Genomic DNA, 27,852 nt, shown 5'->3' with positions numbered 1-27,852 from the left:
TTCTGGAAATCAGTTGGGAACAATCTTCTGACATTAACAGACAGAGCCAACCATATCAGTCATTAAAGGGATGCACACATTTAAGAACAAAAATGTGTTAGGATCAATTGCTTATTTACAGTGATGACACCACTCAAGGATCAACTGTAAAATTATTTCCTACTACTCAGACTTTTTGAGAGCAGATCTATAAAAAGGAAAAGTGTTGGAAAATATAAGGAGCTCGAAATGTTTTTATTAAAGTGAGCAGTAGCAGCCTGGTCTTGTTAATTCCTGATTCTTTTGCTCAAATACTTGAGTTAAAAATTCCAGCTTCAGTGGAAACATAAAGAATTGAGGCGCTAAACAGAGAAGCAGTATTATCAGGAGACTTCCAACAAAGCAAGGAAAAACGATTGAATTCAAGAACAGTGCTGCCATAGAACTATGGTAGACTTTTATTCATTTACTCATTCATTCATTCACTACTTATTGAGTGGCTAATGTGTACCAACAATTGTTTTGGGCACTGGAGTGAAGCAGGCCACCTTGGGAGCTGCATGGTATAAGTCTTATTGGTCTTTCCCTTCTGAGCACAGACATTTCTTATTCCCCGAGAGGTGTCAGTGAAAAGAGGCTCTGGGACCTATGGCTGGTGACTGGGTTTCCCAAATATGGATTAGAGAAGTGGTTCCCAAACTTGCTTGAAAATCAGAACCACCTGGATACCTTTTTAAATACATATTTCTGAGCTCTACCCCAGGCCTACTGAATTAGAATTACTGGAGTTAGGGCTAAATACCTATATTTTCCACACTCTCTCTATATATTTCTAGGGATTAGCCAGATTTGAGAACCAAAAATTTAATGTTCAGTAGTACTCCTCAATAATTTGGGCTTGTCTTTGTGACCATGTTTCTTCATTAATAATGGAAAGACTGTTACTAATAGAGTTGGTGAACCAGCTGGCTTTAGTAAAACCTTAATATAGAAACCCCTAGCACACTGTTGGTGGAAATAAATTAGGACAGCCATTATGGAAAACAGTATGAAGGTTCCTCTAAAAATTAAAAATAGAACTACCAAATGAACTAGCAATCCCACTACTGGGCTTATATCCAAAGGAAGTGAAATTAGTGTGCTGAAGATATATCTGCATTCCATGTTTATTGCAACACTATTCACAACAGCCAAGATATGGAATCAACCTAAGAAAATGTAATATTCATACACAATGGAATACTATTCAACCATGGAAGAAAATGAAATTTTTAAAATTGCGACAACATGGATGAAACTGGATAACACTGTCCTGAATGAAAAATGCCAGGCCCAGAGAGACAAATAACACATTATCTCACTTATATGTGGGATCTCAAAATGTTGATTTCATAGATACAGAGAATAGAGGGATGGTTATTAAAAGCAAGGGTTGTTGGGGAGATATTTGTCAAAGGATGCATAACTACAGTTAGATAGGAAGAAAAAATTCAGGAAATGTATTGTACAACATGGTGACTATAGTTAATGATGATATATTACATCTTGTGAAATGATGAGTGAATGTAAAGTGTTCTCACCACAAAAATGATAACTACGTGAGGTTATGTATGCGTTAATTAGTTAGATTTAACCATTCCACTGTGTGTGTGTGTGTGTGCGCGTGTGTGTGTTTCAAAACATTATCTTGTATATGGTAAATACATACAATTTTATATATCAATTTAAAAAATAAATAAATTTGGGGAAAAAGCAAAACATAAAAAATAAATTCCTAAAAATGTGTAGCAGTATTCACTATAGTCTTTGTAAGGCATCAAATAAAAGAAGCCTAATGGTTCAATTCTTAATCCAGAATCAAAAGAATGGTTTTAAAGGCAGAGTGTTAAAGAAGGAAACAACAGACACTGGGGTCTCCTTGATGGGGTAGGGAGGAGGAGGGAAAGGAGCAGAAAATATAACTCTTGGGTACTGGGCTTAATACCTGAGTGATGAAATAATACATACAACAAATCTCCATGACACATGTTTACCTACGTAACAAACCTTCACATGTACCCCCAAACCTAAAATAAAAGTTAAAAATATAAAAATAAAGGCACAGTGCTTAACATATACACAATATTTGCTATTTAATAGTCACTTTATACACTTAATCTCATTCAAGCTCTCAGGTTGGTATATGGAGTCTCTGGCAAAAACGTAATAGGAGAGTTACAACACAGACACCTTGGGCTCTGAAGCAAAGCCATTCCATCTGCAGTAGAATACTCCTTGCCATTTGAAATTTAGCACCTATTGGATATTATCAGATCTGTTAAGGAAATGATTCCCAGAAAGACAAACCCAGTATATCAGTGCTTACTGTCCATGCACAGAAGACTACAAACACTCACAGAGGTGGCTCTAGAAGACAGTAGTAAAAGGAAATCCTTCCCACAGGCAGAACATGAGCAGTACTCTTGACTGTTCACTTTGTATGGAAAGATGAGTGGCTAGAAGTAAGACTCATGGTCAGTGGCAAATTGCTTGGTCAAAGGGATAAAAGAAGCAAACTTGGAAGATTTTAAAAAAGGGAATGAGGGAAAAAAGACTTGTGGAAGGACCCATGGTAGTGGCAAGACGTGGGCAAATTTTTAATATCTCAGATTTTTGCCAGCAGAGTATCTACCACAGAGAAGAGCCTCCATGACCATACTTGTGCAATGAGCTTGAAGAATGTAGCTATGGTGACAAGGATGGCAACTATGCATGGGCTTGACAGAATGGATTTCCTCTCCATAAGGCTGATCAGTTAGTGTTCTGCCAATGCTGAATGGCAAACCCTCCAGCAACAACAGATACCTATACCAAGATCTTATTTTAGCAGGTTGATGGCAGATTCATAATACCATAACCCTTCTACTTGAAAGAGGTAGTGATGCTTTCCAACTAGAATTTATATGTACTTTGGATATGAATTTGCCTTCCTTCCCCACCATCAAAATGCTTCATAGAATGCCTAATCTTTTTTTTTTATGCAGCTACAACCTAAGAGTGCTTCATCTTGGACGTTGTACCATGCTGTTCATTTTTCTTTTCCCAGTGCTTTTCTGCCACTGAAGCATGAAACGTGGGGACCCACTCAGCACTCATGCATACACTGTATGCAAGTTTTAGGGAATCAAGGCTAGTGGGGTCACCCCAAATCAATGAGGGACAGGATCCAAAGGTCAAATGCTTTCTTCTCCTGTGAATAAAGTTCTGTGATGTATTTCACAAAGCATCTTAGAAGGTCCCCAAAGAAGCAAATTTCAGTTACCTGAATTAGAAAACTCAGTATTGCATCTTTGTACTGACTGTTGACATCCCATCTCCTTTACACGTGCTCCCAGATAAACTATTGCACACAAGTCACTGCTTTATGCTTTATTCTCTGTTATATGTACTGTCCAGATTCAAAAATAATTTCAGACCTTTCAGTATCTATCTATAATAGAGTACACATGATAATTAAATAGGACTAGTTTTAGGAAGACAGATTACATGTTTTGTTGGAAATACTGTGGCAAAGACTGGCAAGCCACTCAACAAACTCACTTTTCTTCCTCCAAGTTATAGAGCTAAACTACATTTCCCAGCCTCCCCACAGATAAGTAGAAGCAGAAGTACATGTGTAATGCACTTATGACTGGCCCCTAAAAATCTTCAATGTAATATCTTTTTCTGAATCTGCAGGATGAATGAAGAAGCATCTGTGAACTTAAAAGAGGGTGCAGCCATACAGTAGAAATATTTGGAATCACTAAACAGCTGTATAACACCTAAATTCCTCTAACTCACTCAACCCATCCCACCTCTTCCCTCTGTAATTATATTTTATGTGAGTCAGAAATTAATTACTATCTTGGCCTACTGGTATTTGATATGTTATCAGTGATGGCTTAGTGATGCTGAGCCTATATAAAAATTGACACCTTGAAGTAGGGCAGCTGCCATAGTATAAACCTAAAATATGGAGAACCGTCTTAGCAGTCAGGTGGTAAGTTGCCTATTGGGGGCTGGAAAGATGGAGGCCCTTTTTTATTTTTGAATTGGCAAATTATTTGGTACAACTTGCAAAGGAGATCAGATATCCACCCAGCCAGTAGCACTACATGCGGTGGTTGGAAAGAGCTGGAGTGATAGCGTGAATGGCTCACTTTTGGCTGCTTGAGCAGGGTTTTACAAAAGAGAGATGAGCTCAGGTAGAAGTTGGTTTTCAAGCAAAGATCAGAGGCATTAAAATAAGGATCCCCTAACATTTAAAAAGCTGACTACTTGTATGTCTCAAATAGTAAAAGATAAGATTGAAAAATATCCAAGAGCAAATAAACTCCAAAGCTAGAAGAAGACAAGAAATAACCAAGATCAAAGATGATGAATTGAAGAAGATAGACACATGAAAAGCCTTCGAAAAATCAACAAATCCAGGAGCTATTTTTTAAAAAAATAGTAAAATAGATAGACTGCTAGCTAAACTAATAAAGAAGAAAAGAGAGAATAATCAAATAGACACAATCAGAAATAATAAAGGGGCTATCACCACAGACCCCAGAGAAATACAAATAAACATTATGGAATACTATAAACACCTCTATGCACATAAGCTAGAAAATCTAGAAGAAACAGACAAATTCCTGGACACCTTCACCCTCCAAGACTGAATCAGGAAGAAACTGAATCTCTAAATAGACCAATAATGAGTTCCGAAATTGAGGCAGTAATAAATAGCCTACCAAGCAAGATGGTATTAACACCTGAATCCTAGCAGAGGTACAAAGAAGAGCTGGTACCATTTCTCCTGAAACTATGCCAAAAAATTGAAAAGGAGAGACTGACTCCTCCCTAACTTATTCTATGAGGACAGAATCATGCTGATACCAAAATCTAGAAGAGATGCAACAAAAATAAGAAACCTTCAGGCCAATATTCTTGATGAACATCGATGTAAAAATCTTCAATTAAATACTGGCAAACTGAATCCAGCAACATATCAAAAAGTTCATCCACCATGATCAAGTTGGCTTCATGTCTGGGATGCAAGTTTGGTTCAACACAGCCCAACCAATAAATATGATTCACTACATAAACAGAACTAAAGACAAAAACCACGTGATTATCTCAGCTGCAGAAAAGGCCTTTGATAAAATGCAACATCGCTGCATGTTAAAAACTCTCAATAAACTAGTTATTAAAGGAACATACCTCAAAATAATAAGAGCCATCTATGACAAATCCACAACCAATATCATACTGAATGTGCAAAGGCTGGAAGCATTCCCTTTGAACACCAGCACAAGATAAGGATGCCTTTTCTCAGCTCTCCTATTCAACATAGTACTGGAAGTTATGGCCAGCGCAATCAGGCAAGGGAAAGAAATAAAGGGTATTCAAATAGGAAGAGAGGAAGTAAAATTATCTTTGTTTATAGAAGACATGATCTGATATCTAGAAAACCCCATTGCTTTAGCCCAAAAGCATCGTAAGCTGATAAGCAACTTCAGCAAAGTCTCAGGATATAAAATTAATGTGCAAAACTGACACAAGACAAGGTTGCCCTTTCTTAGCACTACTATTCAACATAGTATTGGAAGTTCTGGCCAGGACAATCAGGCAAGAGAAGGAAATAAAGTGTATTCAAATAGGAAGTCAAACTGACTCTGCAGACGACATGATCCTATATCTAGGGAACACCATTGTCTGAGCCCAAAAGCTTCTTAGCCTAATAAGGAACATCAGCAAAGTCTCAGGATACAAAATCAACGTGCAAAAATCACTAGCATTCCTATTCACAACAACAGGCAAGCAGAGAGAAATTATGAACGAACTCCCACTTACAACTGCTACAAAAAGAACAAAATATCTAGGAATATCAGCCAACAAAAGAAGTGAAGGACATCATCAAGGAAAACTACAAACCACTGCTCAAAGAAATCAGAGAGGATGCAAATAAATGGAGAAACATTCCACGCTCAAGGACAGGAAAAATCAATATCATGAAAATGGCCATATTGCCCAAAGTAATTTATATGTTCAATGCTATTCCCATTAAACTACGATTGACATTCTTCACAGAATTAGAAAAAAGCTATTTAAAAATTCATATGGCGCAAAAATGAGTCAAATAGCCAAGACAGTCCTAAGCAAAAAGGACAAAGCTGGAGGCATCATGTTACCCAACTTCAAGCTATACTATGAAGTTACAGTAACCAAAACAGTATGGTGCTGGTATAAGAATATGCACATAGACACATAGAAGAGAATAGAGAGCTCAGAAATAAGACCACGCAGCTACAACCATCTGATCTTTGACAAACATGGCAAAAACAAGCAGTGGGGAAAGGACTCCCTATTTAATAAATGGTGCTGGGAGTGCTGGCTAGCTATATGCTGAAAATTGAAACTGGACCCCTTCCTTACACCATCTACAAAAAGTAACTCACGATAGATTAAAGAAAAATGTAAAACCCAAAACCATGAAAATCCTAGAAGAAAATCTAGGCAATACCATTCAGAACACAGGCACGGGCAAACTTTTCATGATGAAAACACCACAAGCAATTGCAACAAAAGTAAAAATTGAAAAATGAGATATAAACTCAAGACCTTTTGCACAGCAAAATAACCTATCATTAGAGTGAACAGACAATCTACATAGTCGAAGAAAATTTTTGCAATGTTTCCATTTGACAAAGATCTAATATTCAGAATCTACAATGAACTTAAACAAATTGACAAGAAAAAAAAATCGCTATTAAAAAGTGGGCAAAGGAAAGGAATGACACTTCTCAAAAGAAGACATTCATGTGGTCAACAAACAAATGAAAAAAAGCTCAACATCACTGATCATTAGAGAAATGCAAATCAAAACTACCATACAACCATTGTGGAAGACAGTGTGGCAATTCCTCAAGGATCTAGAAGTAGAAATACCATTTGACCCAGCAATCCCACTACTGGGTATATGCCCAAAGTAATATAAATCATTGTATTACAAAGATATGTGCATGAGTATGTTCACTGCAGCACTATTCACAATAATGAAGACATGGGATCAGCCTAAATAACCATCAATGATAGACTGGATAAAGAAAATGTGGTACACATACACCATGGGATACTATGCAGCCATAAAAAGGAATGAGATCACGTTCTTTTTGGGAAAATGGATAGAATTGGAAGCCATTATCCTCAGCAAACTAACACAGGAGCAGAAAACTGAACACTGCATGTGCTCACTTATAAGTGGGAGCTGAATGATGAGAACACATGGACACACAGTGGGAACAACATACACTGTGGCCTGTCAGGCAGGTGGTGGGAGGAGGGAGCGCATCAGGAAGAATAGCTAATGGATGCTGGGCTTAATACCTAGGTGATGGGATGATCTGTGCAGCAAACCACCAGGGCACGCATTTACCTGTGTAACAAACCTGCACATCCTGCACATGTATCCCAGAACTTAAAAAAAAAAAAAAGTCGAAGAAACAAAAGGAAAGTATCTCCAGTCATAACAGGCCTAGTATTTCTAAGTTAAATAAATTGATTGAATGGTGGAGCAAATCTCAGATTAAGAGTATTACCTTATTACACAGTCTATTGTTTAGATTAGCTTAAATTATTAAATGAGAGAGAGAGAGGCACAGAGGTGAGGAAGGAAAGAAATAAGGCGGACTTGGGAACTAAGTCAAGAAAAATTTTGTATTGTGAATACTGGCACATGTAACTGATAGAAAGCAAGTACATGAGAAACCTAACACATTTTTAAGAGATTATATTGCCAAAGGAGCACTGCTTGCAAAAGTCTGTGACTGTTAAACTTTAAAACAATTTTCAATCCTTCAAACTGTATGAACAGGATTTGGCTATGAGCATTCCATGTTCCCAGAGGAGGGTGTACTCTACCAAACCTATTTCAGATATGGCTGTGGAAAAGTATGGTCAAGGAAGAACCTTTCAGAGGATAAAATAGGAGCCACAGAGGATGGTTCTTCACAAGATATCTGATTCAGTTTCTCCTTACAGAAATCTACACTGCCAGAGAGGCTGCACAATGCCTATGGTAAAGGATCTCATTGTGTGCTACTGTTCTCCCATTTTTCCTGATTTTGAATAGAAGGGTTTTTTTTTTGTTTGTTTGTTGTTTTTTTTTTTTTTTTTTTTGAGGTTTTGCTGTCCCTGATACTATATGTAGGTATATAGTGGGGTTTGGATGTGTTAAGTATTTGGTGTCTGTGTCGGGAAGATGGCAGTGGATTGTCTGTCTATTACAAGGTGCCACAACATTTGGCTTGCACATCTTTTAACATTCAGGGCTTTGTGTTGGTGGATGATGCTGAATAAAAATCTGAAGATCATTAAGATGTCTCCACTGGAGAAGGAATAAGCATATTCTCTGTGTGAAGAGAAAAATGCAATGGAAAGTTTGGAAGAGGAAGGGTAAACTCTGGCAGAGACTTACTTGTTGATAAACAATTACAATTGCCTTTCCTCCCAGCACAAAGCTAGACTATAGTTCCCTGTCTCCCTGGAGATAGGTGTGGCCATGTGACTGAGTTGGGGCCAGTGGACCATGAGTGTGTGTGATATGCACTATTGCCACCATCAAACCATAAAATGCTCCTTTATGACTGTGAGGCAAACTACATTTTGTATTTTCGTATTTTCCTATCCTCTGCTGAGTAGAGAAGACTTACAGGTCCTATGCTGAGGTACAGCTGCATGTAGGAAAGAGGCTAGTCCTCTGAATGACCATTGTTAACGCTGATTAGACTTATGCTCCCAAGGAATAAACTTCCACTCTGTAAAGCTACCGAGCTTCTGGAGCTTATTTGTTATATCACAATCTCAAAATCCCAAAGAATATATCAAGTAGGTGGATAGACAATTGGGTTGAAATCTTAGAAAAGAGGTCTTCCTTAAAGATTGTAAGTCAATGTAAGAAGTGATGATGCTATGGCCATGGAGGGGATCTCCTTGGGGAAGATTATAGCATAACTTTAGTAGAGAATCTACAGCTGAGTGTTGAAACACAAATATTAATTAGCCAAGTAGATAAGCCTACAAAGTAGAAATAAGAGGAGCATTCAGGGCGATCAGAGGAATAGGAGCCAAGGTGTGAGAGGAGTATATTAAAAAAAAAAACGTGTATCAATTGTTCTTGAAGGTAGCTTAAAATCCAAGTAAGACAAGGACCTCCAAGCCCTCTGAAATGGATATGGTTGATAACCTATGGGAAAGCTGCTTTTGTGAGTGGATCTATACCCAGAAGCTAGACTGGAAAGGGTAGATCAACTTGTAAGAGAAGAAGAAATTGAAACAATGAACCCAGGCAACTTTTCCAGAAAATTTTTCTGTGAAAGGGGAAAAGATAGGATGCTAATGAATAACTTGGGTTTATTTTTGTCTGGTTTTTTTATTTTTTCCTTTTTGTACAAATAAAGATTCTTGAATGTGTTTAGAAATGAATACTTTTGTTCTATTTCTGGTAGTCTAACAATATTAGAACCATGACCAATCACTCTACCACAAGACAATAACTAAAAAGTACTCAACAAATTTCAGATGAGATCCTTAAATGTAGACTAGAATTTAATAAAATTCAACATTCATTTGTTGTTTAAAAGTGATTTGCATTCTGTGAATAGCAGAGAACTTCTTTATTCCAATCTGCAGTATCTACAAAAAACTTGTGACAAATGTCAGACTTAATGGTAAATGATGAGATAATTATCTTCAAGATCAGGAACAAGGCAACGGTGCTCACTATCACCATTTATATTTCACATTTTTTCTGTAGGTCCCAGATGTTATAGGGAGTGGGGGGAGGATTTAAAAAAGCCTGAATATTGAACAAAGGAAACAAAACTGTGATTAATGAAGGGTATATGGTTATTTACACAGGAAGAACAAAATAATTCTGTAAATTGTCAAAATCTATGAGTGTTTAACAATTTTGCTACTTATGAATTTATGTATAGAAATCAAATGAATTTCTATAGTTCAACTACGAAGAGTTTGACAGTGTAACCCTGAGAAAATATGACTTTCAATAGCAATTGTAATATTTGGTCATACCTATATATTATACCTATATATTATATACCTATAAATAGCCAAAGGTATGTAAAAAATATATTTAGAAATTATTTTTCATTGTGAAAGTAACAAGAATTTATTATAAGACAGAAAAGAAAAATATGTATTTCTGTGGACTGGAAGGCTCAATATCACTTTTTAGAAAATAAATGTCTGGCAGCAGTTGCAGGATGGTGCAGTGAAGGGGTGTTGGGCAGGGCCCAGCATCAGAGGATGGGGAGCAGGCAGCTGAGAACTTACTTGCCCCTGCGAAGATGCGAAATGGCAGGACACAGAAACATATATGTGCTGAGGCTCCAAGCCACCTTTCGTATATTTTATCACTTCACTGAATTTCAAAAACAAAAGCAAAAGAAAATCATTAAAAATTTCAACGATGATTGCAGAGCATTAAACCCCAGGTCTGGGATTCTTCTAAGCACAGGGCCTATGTAACTACACTGGCCACATGTCCATGAAGCTGATCCTACTGTCAAGTCCTGCCATTATATAATGTAATTTTATTGGTTTATTGGACATGAGAATTTTTAATCTCTCAACGATTCTCATGTTTAGCAAAGATTGAGAACTGCTCCCTAGAGAATACCTTGCATGTGTGTACCAAGAGAAATGTACTAAGATGCTCAGGCCACACTATTTACAATTTTTAAAAATGGAAAAAAGGCTAACACATGCCAGCTATAGAATGAATAGATGTATTTGCAATAGAATATTATATGGCAGTGCAAAATAAGTCACTAGTTCTACATCATAACATGGCTTCATTTCAGGATACTAAAGGGGCAAAAAAATGTTATTCCATTTACATAATGCTGAAAACATGAAAAACTAAACAACATATTGATTGGAGTTTTTTTAATGTGGCAAAATTATAAAGGGACACAAGGAATTAATAAACACCAATTTCTGTATTGGGGAAGAAAAGAATGTGATGTTGAGGGGCACTTAAAAGAACTTCAAAACTCATGACAATGTTATTTTTCTTTAACTAAATGATAAATACAATTATTCTTCATAATTATATTTATATTATAAATTTTGTTTTGAACTATTAATCATGTAGTGAAAGTTATCCTTTAAAAAAGCAATGGAGATTATCTAGTTGAGGAAGAATGGTTGAATATTCGAAACATGATTTAAAAACTTTGCCCTTTACATAACTCAGATAACACATAGTAGGGTCCAGTTCTAAGCCCAAGACTATGGCCTGCCAGGTCATCACTTTGTCACCAGGATCATTAGGAGGTATGCAGATCAATGAGTCTTCACATATCCACACAAACAGCTGACACAGGCAACAAAAGTGTCATTTACTGATACTAAAGATGCAGGATATTTTAAGCACAGTATAGGAGTAGGTAAGAAGAAATAGAATATTTCCAACAAGTCACTGAAAAGATGTTCCATATTATTTATAATAAAAATACAATTTAAAAATAATGAAATTTTTCTCATTAAAAATGTAATTGGAACATACTGTTTTTTTTTCCATTCCTACCAAATTTAAAAATGCACAAATGCATAAATGGTCTAGTAATTCCACCATTTGAAACGTATTCTCTTGAAATGCCAGTGTATATGTGCAATAACATTTATTGTAGCAATGTCTGTAAAAATAATTGCATTCAAACAAAATATCCACATTAATAGGAGATTAGTTAACAATTATGATGTAGCTATACCATAAAATATGATGTAATCTTTAAAAAGAATTAAGCTACTGTATATATAAATACTTGGAAATGAGTTTACCATATATTTTTTAAGTTTAAAAAGCAAGCTATAAAGCAATTAGTTTGATTGCCTTAAAAAATGACTTGTGTGTGTGTGTGTGTCAGAGTAATGTAAATATGTATATACAAGGTATTCAAAGTATGTATGTATTACAAGTAAAGAAAAAGTTCAAAAGAATATACACCAACCTTATTAACATTGGCTATCTCTTGAGAATGGGATTATTTCTGTATTCTTTAAATTTTTTTAAGCATGTATCACATTTGTATTGCTATGTTTTCCATCCCTTGTAGAGTTTACTAAACAGAGGTTTTCTGCTTTTTCTTAATCCTCTTTATCCTCCTCTTCCACCTTCCCTCTTTTCTCTTCTACTTCTTCTTTTCCTTCTTCTCCTTCTTCTTCTCCTTCTTCTTCTTCCTCTTCTTCTTACCCTCCTCCCCGTTTCTCCTCCTCCTGTCCTCTTTTCTCTCCTCCTAACGTCTCCTTCTCCTTCTCTTCCTTCCTGTTTTCTCTTCCCCCTCCTCTACTCCCCCCTCCTTTTCCTCTTCCTCCTCTGCTTTCTCCTTTTTCTTTTAATTATTCAAATGAAGGAGCTGAGTCTTCAGGGGCAGGATCATACCTCATTTACTGACCATACAACTGGTATTAAAAAAACAAAGTTCTGGGAAATGCAAAAATAACATTTCTATCAGCTTAAGGTACACCCTCCCACTCCTTCAGTATAATGGACTCAAAACAATAATGGATCCTTTAATCCTTTCTGTGTCTATGGTCCTCTATCTCTTAACCAACTTTTCTCTCTTCCATGGCCCTCATTTCTCTGTTAGCTCTAAGGGCCACAAATTTGTTCTGTGCTACAGATTATCACAGACGATTAAGTTTGTTGTGAATCTAGAAGTCAGTAGGTAAGTGGAGGTTGGTGACAGAACACATGGTTTGTTCAGGATGCTCTTCTGCCTGAGTGTAGTCATGCACACAGGAATGGACAAGGGCTCTTCGGTGCATTTGCCAAGTTTAGTTCTCAGAACAGAACTATGAAGTTCAGACTAACAGAGCTTTGGAGAATATGGAACAGATACAAGTTTTTTGTTTGCTTGTTTTGTTTTGTTATTTTTTTTTTTCATTATCATTTCACAAACAGGAGAATATAGTGGGCTCCAAGTCAACCAGCCAGGGTCATGACTATACCATACCCAATGTAAAACCCTGGGCAAGCTATTTAATCTTATACATTTATTTTCAGATGTTATATTCCAAGAAAGTGTTTCTCAAACTTCAGCGAACAACATGTTAGTAAGTCTTAAAATCAATTTAGTGAGTAGTGATTAGCATTGGGGAACAATAGAATAAAGCAATAAAAATTTGTGAGAAACAGAGTATATTGCATAAAAAAGAGAGTACAAAGCTAATATAAATATATATTACTTACTGTGGCCTAAGCTCAAATGAGTTTGAGAAACAATACATTTAATTAAGCAAATGTGACAGATTGAAAAGCCTCCCTTCACTGTCCTCTCAGTTCTATTCAGTTGACCCTTTCAGGTAAAGCAAGCAGAAGCTGAAGGGTTTTGGAAACATACTGTAATGATGGATCTTTTGAAAATGCGTGAGAATGCTAGGCCGATGTGAGAAGCCAGGGCAATGATGAGAGACATACTTCCTTCAAAAAATGTCCTGGGGCTACTTCCATATATTTGAGGCAATGGATAAAGATTTGTTAGAATTAGCAAGGCCTAAGGATTTGGTTTTTGGTTTTATTTGGAATTTTTGCTATTAATTCAAGTACAGTCATCACTCCATATCTGTGAGTTCTGCACCCACTGACTCAACCAACTTTGGATCAAAATGTTTGGGAGAAAAAAACAATTTTAGAATAGCACAACAAAATGTATATGAATGTGAAAGATACATTATAACCATGATTTACATGGCATTTACCTGTAAATAATGCATTAGATATTATAAGTAATCTAGACATTATTTAAAGCATATGGGAGGATATACATAGGTTATATGCAAATACTACCCCATTTTATATCAGGGACTTGAACATGAACAAATTTTGGTTTCCATTTGAGTCTTGGAACCAATTCCCTATGGATACCAAGGGACGACTCTACCAAGAACTGTGACCAAAGACCTTTGAGGTTCCTTTAATTTTCCAATCCTGTCATTTGAAATTCCTAGTCTTAGTAGGTAATATTTGGAACAAAATCTTCCACTTCTTAGGTAAGTAAAGAAAAGTGAAAACATTTTGAATTTTCATTTTTCTAAAGCATTCACATAGTACTTTAATGTTTATGGATTTTCAAATGTCCATCTTTAGTACCTCTGCAAATATTTTGCTCTGAAAAAGTTATAGTAAGCAAACACTATGAAAATCAAACACAATCGTTGTTATATTTGAGAAAAACAGGTTTAGAACAAGAATTAGGGAGTTTAGACCTATATTTTTAGAGAATTCATGCCAAAAAACTGAGTCATTATTAACCTGTAGAATCAACATTTTTCTTTATAAAATGCAATATTAGAAAGAACCTATAAATAACCGTTATTATATAACAGTATATATTACTGTTAGTTTAATTAGGTTAATACCAGATTGGTTATTTGGTATTTTCCTGCTATAATCATATGAGACATTCATTATAAGTACGTTCAGTTTCAACAGAACTAATGTTAATAAGAGAGGAAAATCAGAAAATATGACCTATACAACACTGCAATTCTTCTCTGTATCATGATTTCAGTTGAAATATATCAGTAGTGCTAATTATAGAAATTGTGGATATATCACAGAAAACACTGTTGAAATCAAAACCATACACTCTGAGTTGTATGTCTATTACCTAATACACAACAAATCACAATTTTTATCATATTTGGCTAATGTGCATCTCCTAAGTATCTGTAAGGAAAAATATAAATATAAACGTGTAAAATGTGTATCTGTATATAGACACAGATACACAAATATAGCTGTAGGTATAGATCTATATCTGTCAAACATTTTCAATAAATATAAAGATTTGGTTTGCTATGAAACAGTAAATATCCATTATTTCCTTCTAGAAATAGTACCTGCAGATATGGTAGTTACAACTAGGGACCGAGGGGTAGGGGCCTGGGGAAGTTTAGGGACATAGATGGTTGCATGGTCTAACCCTGAAGATGGATAATAGAGAGGTTTTGAATTAGTACATAATCACATCCATAGGTTCTTTCCTTAAGACTCAGAAATGGTCCCTCTTGACCATTTGCTCACTTTGAGATGCTGAACAAATTATTTAAATTACTAAATATCAATTTTCTTGTCCCTAAATTAAATAATAACTTTGGAAAATACGTTTTCCATCTCATCATTTTAGGTTGATTAGCTGACATGTTAAGGACCAAGGAAAGAAAAACTAAATTGAAGAGTGAATATATTGTACCTAGATTGGGACAGCCAATTATAGGAGGTTGTTAGAGTAATGTCCCTGATTAATCTGACCTTGAATATTCACATCCTTATGTATTCCACTCCCACAATGACTCTGAGGTTGATCATTGTGATTTGCTTGGTTCAGTGAAATATTTACAAATGTGACAGGAGCAGATAAAGATAGCTGCACAATGGGGTTTAGCCATTAGGAATTATTTTGCTGCCATGTAAGAGTTTTTGGCTATACTACTGAAGATGTCATATGGAAAAGAACCACACCATCCCAGCAAATGGTGTCTGCTAATACCACCTTGGACCAAACAGCCTCAGCAGAGCCTGTTGGTACCAGATGACAATAGGCACATGAGTGATCCCCAAAAAGACCATCAGAAGAGCCATCCAGCTAAGCCAAGTCCAATGTGCAGAATTGTGAGCAAATAAATGGTTATTGTTTGAAGTTATTGTTTTGTTACTTAGTATAGATACTTGTGGTTTGTTATGTAGCAATGGACACTTGATATATCCATTTATCTGACAGAATAAGTCTTCCATGCTTTTGATATTGAAATCAACAAATTAAGAGTGATCTATCAGCTACTCGGGAGGCTGAGGCAGGAGAATGGCATAAACCCGGGAGGCGGAGCTTGCAGTGAGCTAAGATCGGGCCACTGCACTCCAGCCTGGGCGACAGAGTGAGACTCCGTCTCAAAAAAAAAAAAAAAAAGAGTGATCTATCACATAAATTTTTAAAATGTACTATATTCAGGTAAGTGAGTAAAATAGTAAATATGCAGAACATAATCAGAAAGCAAATTTTCAAATGCAATAGCAAACACAAAAATGTCTGTGCCATGCTGGATTACCACTTTGTACTGTACAGGCAAAAACAAAATAGATAGATAGATAGATAGATAGATAGATAGATAGATAGATAGATAGATAGACAGACAGACAGATAGATTATTTTAGTCGGGGAACTTACTGAAACATGATTTTCTATGAAGCATGTGCTGGAAAATCTTGCACAAAGATTCCTCACTTTGTGTAATGGTCCTACAGTTACATTGCACTTGAAGGACTGTCCCAAGGATATCTATGTAAGCAGCTTTGCAGTCATCACTTCCTGAACATGTGAGGTCCTGTTTGCTTAAGGCGCTAATGCAATTCTCATCTTCATGGCACTTTCTAGTCACACGCTGCCAGCATTTTGACTGAAATGTTCTATAGTGCCTCCTAGACAAAGAATGAGGAAAAATAATTAGTTTTGAATAATATTATTTCACATTAACATGTGATCCCCCATCACCTAATGAAAGACATGGAACACAATGCCTCCAAGATGCTAGTACATAGTTGAAAAGTAAATTTGTAATTTGAAAAATCACCATAGGGAGTGTGAAAGAAACTGTAATCTTATGAATTACATCCCTTTATTGTGATGAAAGACAAAGGGTAAGTTGAGGATTCCCTGGATGGATTTCCCTTTATTACTAATTGTATTCCAATATATGATGATTTGAGGTATGAACTACTTCAGAGATTTCTTGGCAATGTTTTATTCTGAATATAGTTTTGTAGCTAGCCTTTGGCCACTGTGTCACACCAAGTGATTTCAAATAAGATACTTGACCTTTCAAGTCAGTTATCCCACAGGATGGGAGGTGCTTTATACTTTCTTAATGAATTAAGCAGACTAATTAGAATTTGCAATATGTTGTGAGGTATAAGATTTCTGACTATGTATTTGATTATTGGTATAATAAAATGGAATAAAAGTCTGGATAATGTACACTAATTTCATTTTTGAATTTTTTACAATCAGAATATATTTTCATTAATGGATGTAAGAATGAAAATCTTTCAATTTAATCTTTGTCACCTAAAATTGCTTTTTACTCTTTCTTGAATAGGTTGCCATCAAACATGTATCAAAGCCCTATGAGTACATGACATTTTCATGAAGTTATTTGTCCACACGGATGCTGCTATGTTAAAAAACCAAAGCTCAATTGTTTTTAATAATTGAATATTTAAGTCATCTTAAAGGATAAGCTTTTAAATATAATATTGAAGATTAATTCATGTACATTAAATTTATAATAAGGGAAATACTGCAGATTTTCTGAACATATAATTATTAGGCCAGAAGAACAAACATTCCTTCAATGCAGTTAAGGGTTACATATAACATATATCCTAAATGTAAGTTTTGGAAGTATTGATTGTCGCTTAGATAGAGAATATATCTGTACCTATATGCTATTTGTTAATTTTAAATATGTGTTTTACTAAGTTTAAATTGCATGATTTATCTACTTACAGATAAGTAATACATTTTCACTCAGAAAAAATGCCATGAAATTTTGCCAAAATGATGAACTAAATAATATTTAATTAAAAATAATATACTACTTTGGTACACTGTATTCCAAAACCGTTTGAAATATAAATGGACTAAAGTCTCCAATTAAAAGACACAGTATGGCTGAATGGATTAAATGGATGAAAAATAAAATGAGCCAATGATCTCTTACCTCTAAGAAGCATACAGCATCTATAAAGAAACACATAGAGTGAAAATAAAGGGATAAAAAAAGATATTCTATGCCAATGGAATCAAAAAAAGAAGCAAGAGTAGCTATACTTTTGTTAGACAAAATAGAATTCAAGACAAAAACTATAAAAAGAGATAAAGAAGGTAATTATGTAATGATAATGATTCAATTCAGCAAGAGGATATAACAATTGTAAATATATATGCACCCAACACTGCAGTACCTAGACATGTAAAGCAAATACTATTAGAGCTAAAGAGAGAGACTTCAACATCTCACTTCCAGCATTGGACAGATCATTCAAACAGAAAATCAACAAAGAAACATCAGACTTAATCTGCACTACAGATAAAATAGACCTAATAGATATTTACAGGACATTTCATAAAATAGCTGAAGAATACACATTATTCTCCTCAGCACGCAGATCGTTCTCAATGATAACCCATATATTAACTAACAAAGCAAGTCTTAAAATTTTCAAAAAATTGATATCATATCAAGTATTTTCTCTGATGACAATGGAATAAAACTAGAAATCAATAACAAGCGAAACTTTGAAAACTATACAAATATAGGGAAATTAAACAATATGCTCCTGATTGACCAGTGTGCAAATAAAGAAATTAAGAAAAAAATTTAGAAGTTTATTAAAACAATGAAAATGGAAGCACAACATACCAAAACCTATGGGATACGACAAAAGTAGTATTAAGAGGAATGTTTATAGCAATAAGCACCTACATCAAAAAAGTAGAAAAACTTCAAATAAACAAATTAGCAATGCATCTTAAAGAACTAGAAAGTCAAGAGCAAACTGAACCCAAAATTAATAATAGAAAATAAATATGAATAAATATCAGAGCAGAAATAAATGCAAGTGAAACAAAAAAAATTCAAAAGATTAACAAAATGAAAAGTTGGTCTTTTGAAAAGATAAAATCTCAAACCATCAGCCAGACTAATAAAAAAAGACAGAAAACCCAAATAAAAGAAATCAGTGATTAAAAGGGAAACATTACAACTGATGCCACAGAAATTCAAAGGATCATTAGAGACTACTATGAGCAAATATATGCCAATACATCAGAAAATCTAAAATGGATGCATGAATAAATTTGTAGACACATACAACACAGCAAGCTTGAACCACGAAGAAATCCAAATCCTGAACAGACCAATAACAAGTAATGAGATCGAAGCTATAATAGAAAGTCTCCCAGCAAGGGAAAACCTAGGACCTGATGCTGAATTTCACCAAACACTTAGAGAAGAACTAATACCAATTCCACTCAAAATATTTCCAACAATAGAGGAGGGAATACTTCCAAACTCATTCTATCAGGCCAGTATCACCCTAATACCAAAACCAGACGAGACATATCAAGGAAAGTAAACTATAGGTCAATTTTCCTGAAGAACATTAATGCAAAAATCCTCAACAAAATCCTAGCAAACCAAATCCAACAACACATTAAGATTTTTCATCATGACCACGTGAGATTTTTCCTAGTGATGCAAGGATGGTTCAATACATGCAAATCAATCAGTTTAATACATCATATCAACAAAATGGAGGACATAAAAGATATGATCCTTTCAATTGATGCTGAAAAAGCATTTGATAAAGTTCTACATTCCTTCATGATAAAAGCCTCAAAACCTGGTTATAGAAGGAATATACCTCCACAGAATAAATGCCATATATGACACACCAGACCAATAGTTAGTATCACATGGAATGGGGAAGAACTGCAAGCTTTTCCTCCAAGATCTGTAATGAGACAAGGATGTCTACTTTCATCACTGCTATTCAACATAGTACTGGAAGTCCTAGCTGAGCAAAAAAGTCCTAGCTGACAAGAGAAGGGGAAAAAAAGGCAGGGGGCGGGGGAGTATCCAAATTAGAAAGGTAGAAAAAGTATCCTTGTTTGCAGATTATATAATTTTATATTTGAAAAGACCCAAAGACTCCACCAAAGAACTCTTCGAACTGATCAACAAATTCAGTAAATTTGTAAGATATAAAATTAACATACAAAAATCAGTAGCATTTCTATATGCCAACAGCAAACAATCTGAAAAACAAATCTTCAAAGTAGTCCCATTTACGATAACTACAAATAAAATAAGACACTCGGAATATGTCTAAATGTCCAAAAAAAGACTAAGCAAATTAATTAAGCTACATCCATGCAATGGCACACTCTATAGCTATTCAAACATTTAAGAATTTTCTTTTTTTAAATTTCTTCTAAGAAAAATGGGACAGATGTGCAGAACGGGCAGGTTTATTACATAGGTATGCATGAGCCATGGTTGTTTGCTGTACCTATTGGCCTTTAAGTTCCTTCCCCTCCCCGCCTACTCCCCAACAGACCCTGATGTGTGAATTTTCTTATATGCAATTATGGAAAGACCTTTAATCCACATTTAGGGAAAACTAACAAAAATAATATATAGAGAAGGATATCATATAGTGCCATCTGTTTTAAATCAATTAAATAAAAATACATGCATATTTTAAAGTATTTAGAATATTTTCTAAGCAAATACCTTGTCATTACTTTTTTAAGTTAATATATAAAAATACAATGTATTATAATTTTCCATAAATACCCGGACTTTTGTGAAATTGGCAAGACATAATCTCACCTCCCAGAGGGTATCTGTACTAGAGAAAATTAATTGAGAAATGGCCCTTAAATTGTCCTCTTTGGCTTTTAAAAAATAAAGGAATTTCAAAACCCATCGTGAATTGAAAAATCTGGAACAGGGACAGAAACTGTATTTTAAAACTGAAGTGCCCTGTTTTACCTATGTACAGGCTCTTCTGCAAAAAAGGTAAGTATCATAAAGGGCTTAATATTCTCATTGAAGAAGTGGTTTTCCACTTGGAGATTTGTTTTTCATCTGAATTACATTAACAATAATTTAATATAAATGCTGGACATTCCCTAAGGCAAAATTTCCTCAGGAAAATGATAGGATTTGTCTTTTCACATTGACTACTAATATTATATAACATTTCCATCACCTCTATAAAGTACTCATTAAGGGACTATTTGCACATAGTGAAAGGAAATTGAAGACACACAGTCCTTACGCTTGAACTAATCTAAGAAAGAAATTACATGAGAAGAAATATGTATATGTATATTACAATATAAAAATTACGTGTACAATATTCCAAAGTGAGAGGAAGGGAGATGACGTTTTTTGAGTGCTTATCCCACTCCAGACCCTACACCAAACATTTTGAGAAGGTGGTTAAACCCGGGAGTCCTTGTTGAGGAAAATCATCAACTCTGTGCCAGTCCATCTGAGAAGGTGTTGATACCAAGGGGAGGTTAGTGTAAGAGTGTGTGCTTCAGAGTCTATCATAGGAAGTCTCAAGGACTGTAGCAGCAGAGCCATCACTTGCTATTAAAATATTTTCTTTGACGTGGATGCCCAGAAATACCACGCTTTGAAGGCTGAATGCTAATGGCTTCCAGATAATTAGATAGCACCTGTAAAGCCCTGGCACTGGAATTAGGCAAAGCTGGGAACCCACCTGTGAATAAATCTGATATTTTTATAGTGATTACTATTGAAACAATAGTGTCCCCTGGCCCTGGCTGGTTAAAATATTATTAGGTTTCATCGTTGATGTAGGAATGTGATAGTTAGAAAGGCAGAATAGTAATAGTTTTAGTTCATTTGATGTGAGAAAAGTAGTGTGCTCAAACGTGTTTACCATATTTCATTGATTTCAGAAGATACCATAATTTATGTACAACAACAATAACAACAAAAAACACCTGTGGGGACTTAAATTATGACAAATATCTTTGTCATTAACCTTAAAAAATTATTTCAAATATGTCAGGGATGTTAAAATATGTAAAAAGAAATCACATCTTAGAATCAATGAAATATAGTATTTCTCTAATAAGGATTTTTGAGATGATAAATGAGTTGGAAAACCTAAATTGCATTATAAAAAGTATTTTGTCACTGCCTTTATTGTTCACTCAAGAAAAATAAATAATAAGCCTTAAAATAACTGACACACATTTGCATGAAAAATTCTCAAATACTATTTTAAGAACTTTGATATCCTATGTGATAAGTTGACGAAATATGTCAATGCTCTAGAACTCTGCTTAGCTCTTTATCACTTATTTCATAGAATGTGTGTTATGGGGAAGCAGTTCTTTTTAACAAATATTTACAAGATCTGGAACTACTTTGCAAGTTACAGTGACTGAGAATAAGAGTAGACATAGTTAAAAAGCTAAAAAAAAGAATTTTACTAAGAATCTTCAGGAAGTTGGTATCATTACTTTTTTGTTTTTTTGCCAGTGGTTGAAACAAGGGGACAAATATGACAAATCACACACTAAGCCACCTACATGTCCGAAGTCCTAGGCAGTGTCCCTCAAGCCCTTATATGATATAGGACTGTTCACACCCACTCAATTAAATCTCTCATCTCGTCCCTATTTCTCTCCCCTTTGCACACTCTACCCTCACTGCTTTTCTAACATGCCACATACATGTTTTCCTAAGCTGGCTCGTCAGTTTGCTTAGTATCTCCTCTCTCAGTATCTACTGAGAGAGGCCAATTTTCTCACTTCAGCTATGGTAAAATGCTTCCTGTTGGGGCCACCCCATTTACCCTGCAACTCTTTCAGCCCATTCACAATCCCTTTTATTCTGTTCTTTTTTAAGCTCCAGAGCACTCATTGCCTTAAAACAACATATACATTTTTAATTTAATATTTGTCTTCTCTCTGGACTATAAGATCCATAGGCATTTGTTTCTCTTATTCACCATTGCCTAGAGTAGTAGTAGGTGCTTGGTTACCCTTTGTTGAATTAATAAATAAATGAATAACATTACTCCCCCAAGAATCAAAGGTGTGAGGTTGGAAAGAGGAGAATGAATACATTTCTATGATCATGGCATACATGTGTGCTAGGGATGTCCAAATGCTATTTGTATACAGCATCCTTGACATAAGTAACTCCAAAAAAGACTCTATCTTAGATTTCATAGGGTACTTTTCCAACAGGGACAAAATATTTTGTTAAATAAACAAGACTGCATCCAACCAGATAAGGACATAAACAAGTATACTCTTCCACTATCAGTCCTCTTAAGAGGACTCCATGGCCATAAATAGAGTAGGACTTCAGCAGCTCAAAATGGCTATCTTACCTGACACCGTCTTGCTATCACTCATGATAAGCACCCAGCATCTGCTGCCAACAATTCTCCCAACATCGAAGACTCTTCCTTGCAAGATTGATGGACAGCCCAGATAAGACCAGAGGAATCTTTGTTTTTGTCACTCTTCCTGGACTCGCTCCTTAACCCTTTTTGCTATCCCTTTTCTCTTAATGTTAAATGTTACTTTGTTGTGGAATGTTTAACCTATAACCCTTATATATCGATTAAGTACACTATTATGTATGGTTTGCAATACTGACTGATTTGTGGAGTGGCTTCAGTCTGTGTACCCATGGCTCTGAAAACAAAGTGAATGAGAAGTACTAAGGAGAACTGCCTCCTTGGGAACTCCATGTAGCTCATGGCTTTTGGGACTGAACAGTATTAAAGCCTGACATTGTGAAAAGACATAAATGTGTGTAGACCTGGTTATCTCTGACCTTGCACCACTCATGTGAGTATTTAAGCTACCTTCTTCTTCCTGATCTCCAGCCTAAGACAGAAATAATTTATTTCAAAGTTTGAAGAGTCTCCTTGCCAAAATAATAAATTTGTAACAGCCTTATATAATTAAACAAAAAAATTAAAAGGCTGATATATAAATCAGGTCTATTAACTCATTCATTAGACTAACTTGAATACATAATTTTTAAATACTATTTCATGGCTACCATATTTTGACATGCTGATTTTTTATTTCAAAAATCTATTCTGCATTTGAATTTCAAAGACGATACTGCACATGTACCACAGATTCAAAAAAATATGAATTGTCTGGCTTTATTTACACCATGTTGGATGATGGTGGGAACTCTAGCTAATGTAATGAGATCAAGTGTTAGGACTGGACTGTAACAAATAAGGTGCCGAAATAAGAAAGTAATGTATGAGTGTTTTTACCCACCTGCATAATTCATCATTTTGGCAGCTGCGAATTACATTGAGGCAAGTAGGGGGTGGAACCATGTTCAGTGCACATGGCTTGCTGTGAAGAGCTTCTTTGGACTGCTGACAAGGTATATCAGATTGAGAACAGTCACAAAAAGCCAACATCTGGGCAATGTTAAAAGGTATATTTTGATAGAAGAACCGTATGGCTGCTTGGCAGTGTTTCACATCACACGGATTTCCATTTGCTGAGCAAGCTTTAAGGTAAGAGGCCAACTGTGCATTACAGACCACATCCCCTACACATGCCTCTGCCACTTCCAAACAGGACCACATCCCTTTGAATCCTGAAAGCAATGATATGCCCAGGTCGTGGAAAAGTAAACACAAAGCTGTACATACAGAATCTGTAAAACACTGTGAGAAGTCTATGAGCAAAATACAATGATGTACCAATGTCCTATTTTTGGCAAACATTACATCTTTTAGAGTAAATATGAATTTACTGAGACCTAAAGAGTAGACTTATTGGAATCATCTTTCATCTATACAGGATACACATTGTTATCTAGAGTGATGGGAAGTGTGCAGGGCCAAAATTGAGCTGAAGGAAAAATCTCCCAGTCCAGGGTTTTCAAATGCAAACAATAAATCTTCAGAAATTGCATTTGAACTACATAGCTTATGGTTAGCTCATTGGCTCAAGGCAAAATGATTCTTCTTCTGCTTCACGTTTTTGTGAGGGGAATCTTGAATAAAGGTTCCACATAGTTATTCTAGCATACGTAAATGTTTATATTCCTACAGAAACACAATTACACACAAAAACAGTTGGTGCCAAATAACTTATATGATCACAAATATCCATGAAATGTAATCAATATCTACTATTTGGGTTTTTGTTTGTTTCATTTTTGAGACAGGGTCTTGCTGTATAGTGGCGTGATCCCAGCTCACTGCCACCTCCATCTCCTGGGCTCAAGTGATTCTCCTGCCTCAGCCTCCCAATGAGCTGGGATCACAGCCACATGCCCCCATGCCCAGCTAAGTTTTGATTTTTGTTTTTGTTTTGTTTTTGCAAAGACAGGGTTTTGCCATGTTGTCCAGGCCGGTCTCAAACTCCTGGGCTCAAACGATCCACCTACCTCAGTCTCCCAAAGTGCTGGGACTACAGGTGTGAGCCACTGAGCCCAACCTGGTATTTGGTTTTAATTACTAAATATTTCTCAGCACATGTATACATTGATAACGGAGGGGCAAAGTCGTTGCTTCGATGGATCACTAGTAAAAGAAATGAAATGACTTGGTTGCATTTTATTATATTAGAACTGTTAAACAACGTAATTTATTTTGTATTGGCCTATCTTTAGGAAGCCTGGTAACTACCTTTTAAATTATATTATCAGGTATTTGCAATGCAGATCAAAATCATAACTTATCAACATTACCATGATGGGAATGTGTAGTTAGATTCCATTTGAATTTATCCTCTCTCATGTTATCTAGAAGGAAAACAAAGAAACTATTTCATTATTGAACAATTTTCTGAATTTCCTAGGAATATGTGAGTCACATTTATAAATGAGTAAAGTCCACATATATTCAAGCAAAAGTACATACAACGTTATGTAATATGTATTTAGCCTTTGATATTCAAAATTAGTGTGGTATAGATGAAGAAAATAAGCCTCTGAAATACCATTCAAGTGAGCTAAACAGCCCTGCTTTGAGGATTCAGTTACTTGAAGACTTAAATAAATGCTAGTGACTAGACTGCATGCATGGAGTAAACAAACACTGGGCGCTGACTGGGGGGGTGGGGGGGAAAGAAAAAACAGAAGGAATATTTTCTGAACACCACCTCCCACCACAGTCCAGTATAGAAACCCTTCTCAGTAGGGTCTTCATTAATTTGAAATGCAATTTTAAACCCAGTTTCACCTCTGATTATCTTATCCTCCACGAGTTCTTAGAAATTATAATTATAGTATTGAAAAATCTCATTAATGAAAATGAATGTTCAGCTGATTCCAAAATCTTTAAAGGAACATTGGTTGGTTCCCTACTATGTACCAGGTGACAAACTGAGGATGTAAATCTGCAGTCCCTGTCATCGAGCATCCCACAGCCTAGAAGGAAATACAGACATACAAAACAAAGCCAAAAGAAACTAAAAGGAGCACTAATGTATCCATAACGTGGCAGGGGAATCAGATGATAGGATTTTCATTTTGAAATGAAAATTATTATTTTTTTCATTGGATATTAAGATACTAACTTTTGTTATGGCATTAATGCCCCTTCATGATTCAGTATGTCCTAATCTGAGCTGTTTGTTCATATTTCCTGCCTTCTAGTCTAGTGCATATATAAGATGGTACTATCGCAGGAAGCTTACTTCTACCCTCAGGTGTGTCACGGCCTTCCAGACTCCTTATATGGTCCAAGCTATTCTCACTGTGCATGGTTTTCATTTTCTTAATTGATCAAGTCTCAGCTTGAGAACCACTCTTCTTCTTGATCCCACCCATCATCCCACCTCTCTGAGGAAGATCTGGAGGTTCCAACTTCTGTGCTACTATTCCATATCTAATAAAATCCCAATAAACAGATCCCAGGGAGTCATATAGTTTTTGTAACAGGTACAAAACTCTAGGCTAGACATTCTTTTACGGATTAACACCTCTGCATTGGGACTGATTGGTAAGGCTGTGCCACTGACAAAAATATATTCAAGAAACTGCTGTGTAGACATAAACAAACAGCAGCTTCACTAACTGTTATTAACTGAATGTTTTTCCCATTACCTCTAAATTTATATTTTGGAGCCGTAATCTCCCTGTGCAGTTGTGGAGTGATGGTGTCTTTAGGTTAAATGAGGTCATAAGAGTGCGGCCCTTATCAAATAGGATTAGTGTCCATATCAGAAGACTTCAGGGAGGTAGCTGTCTATCTCCCCTGGAGCACTCACTGAGGAAAGGTCCTGAGAACACAGGGAGAGAGAGGGTGGCTGGCTATCTACAAGCTAGTAAAAGAGGACTCCTAGCCAGGAACAGATCCTAGGGACTTTTATCTGAGATTTTTCATACTCCAGAACTGGGGAAAAATACAATTTTTGCTTTTTAAGCCACCCAGCCTGTACTATTTTGTTACGGCAGCCAGAGCAGTCTAATTTACTTACCAGATGAGTACTTGTTATCAACACAACAAAACAGTTATTTTTAGTGTCTGAAAATAAAGTGCTTCTTAGAAGGTATTATAATACTTATACATTAAATGCTAATTTTATATGAAATTAACATTTTTACATTAAATATAAAGCTAGCATTTACACACACACACACACACACACATACACACATTTTTTCCCAGAGGGTATTTTAAACAGTGGCTTTTACTGAAAGAGGAGTTGAAGGTCAATATGTTTTAGAAACAAAAGTATTCACTAACAAGACCTACATGTGAGTTATAAAATCCTATACAATTCATCAGAAAATACCCAACAATCCCTAAAATATGCTAATATCTAATATTAGAATCAGAAGTACTTCCATGTATCTTCTTTTTCTTAACATGATAGTATCAGAAACTAAACTCTTGTAAATATTTTGATTTATATTTTATAATCTGATAAACATGCTTACAATAAACTAGTAGACAAACATGTTTCTATGAAATGACTAGTTGAATTAAATGCAACCGATATTTCTTTTTTAGGGAGTATGTGGCAACATTTAAAGCAAAAGCAAAAGAAGATCCTCAGAGGAGACTGAGAAGAATCATCCATGGAAGCAAGAAGAAAAACAGAAGAATGTAATATCTGGGAGCCTAGCTTTTCTCTAGCTTCATTTCCCTGTAGCTCTTGCTAATGAATGCTGCCCATTTCCCATATAGAACATACCACGATATCATTAGAATGTGTTTATATCTACTTT

The 27,852-nt window shown here is 35.5% G+C and overlaps 1 protein-coding gene across 3 annotated transcripts in view; it reads right to left on the bottom strand.

Annotated features, from left to right (window-relative positions):
- GFRAL (GDNF family receptor alpha like) overlaps positions 1 to 27,852 on the bottom strand; it is a 70,017-nt gene that overhangs the window by 21,548 nt on the left and 20,617 nt on the right. For 2 of the 3 annotated variants that reach the window (XM_050786157.1, XM_050786156.1), the window contains 3 exons: positions 25,366 to 25,419; positions 23,934 to 24,264; positions 16,239 to 16,489 (listed from right to left, as the gene is read on the bottom strand). In XM_050786157.1, the coding sequence (XP_050642114.1) occupies positions 16,239 to 16,489; positions 23,934 to 24,264; positions 25,366 to 25,419 (636 nt within the window). Of the gene's footprint in view, positions 1 to 9,727; positions 9,842 to 16,238; positions 16,490 to 23,933; positions 24,265 to 25,365; positions 25,420 to 27,852 lie in introns of those variants that run through there. The other variant, XM_050786158.1, reaches the window with a different exon arrangement.

The sequence above is a fragment of the Macaca thibetana genome, chromosome 4 (genome assembly GCF_024542745.1).
Source record: "Macaca thibetana thibetana isolate TM-01 chromosome 4, ASM2454274v1, whole genome shotgun sequence".
Taxonomy (NCBI): Eukaryota; Metazoa; Chordata; class Mammalia; order Primates; family Cercopithecidae; genus Macaca; species Macaca thibetana.
The sequence above is the reverse complement of the archived record's forward strand: the minus strand, read 5'-3'. Positions and strand labels throughout refer to the sequence as shown.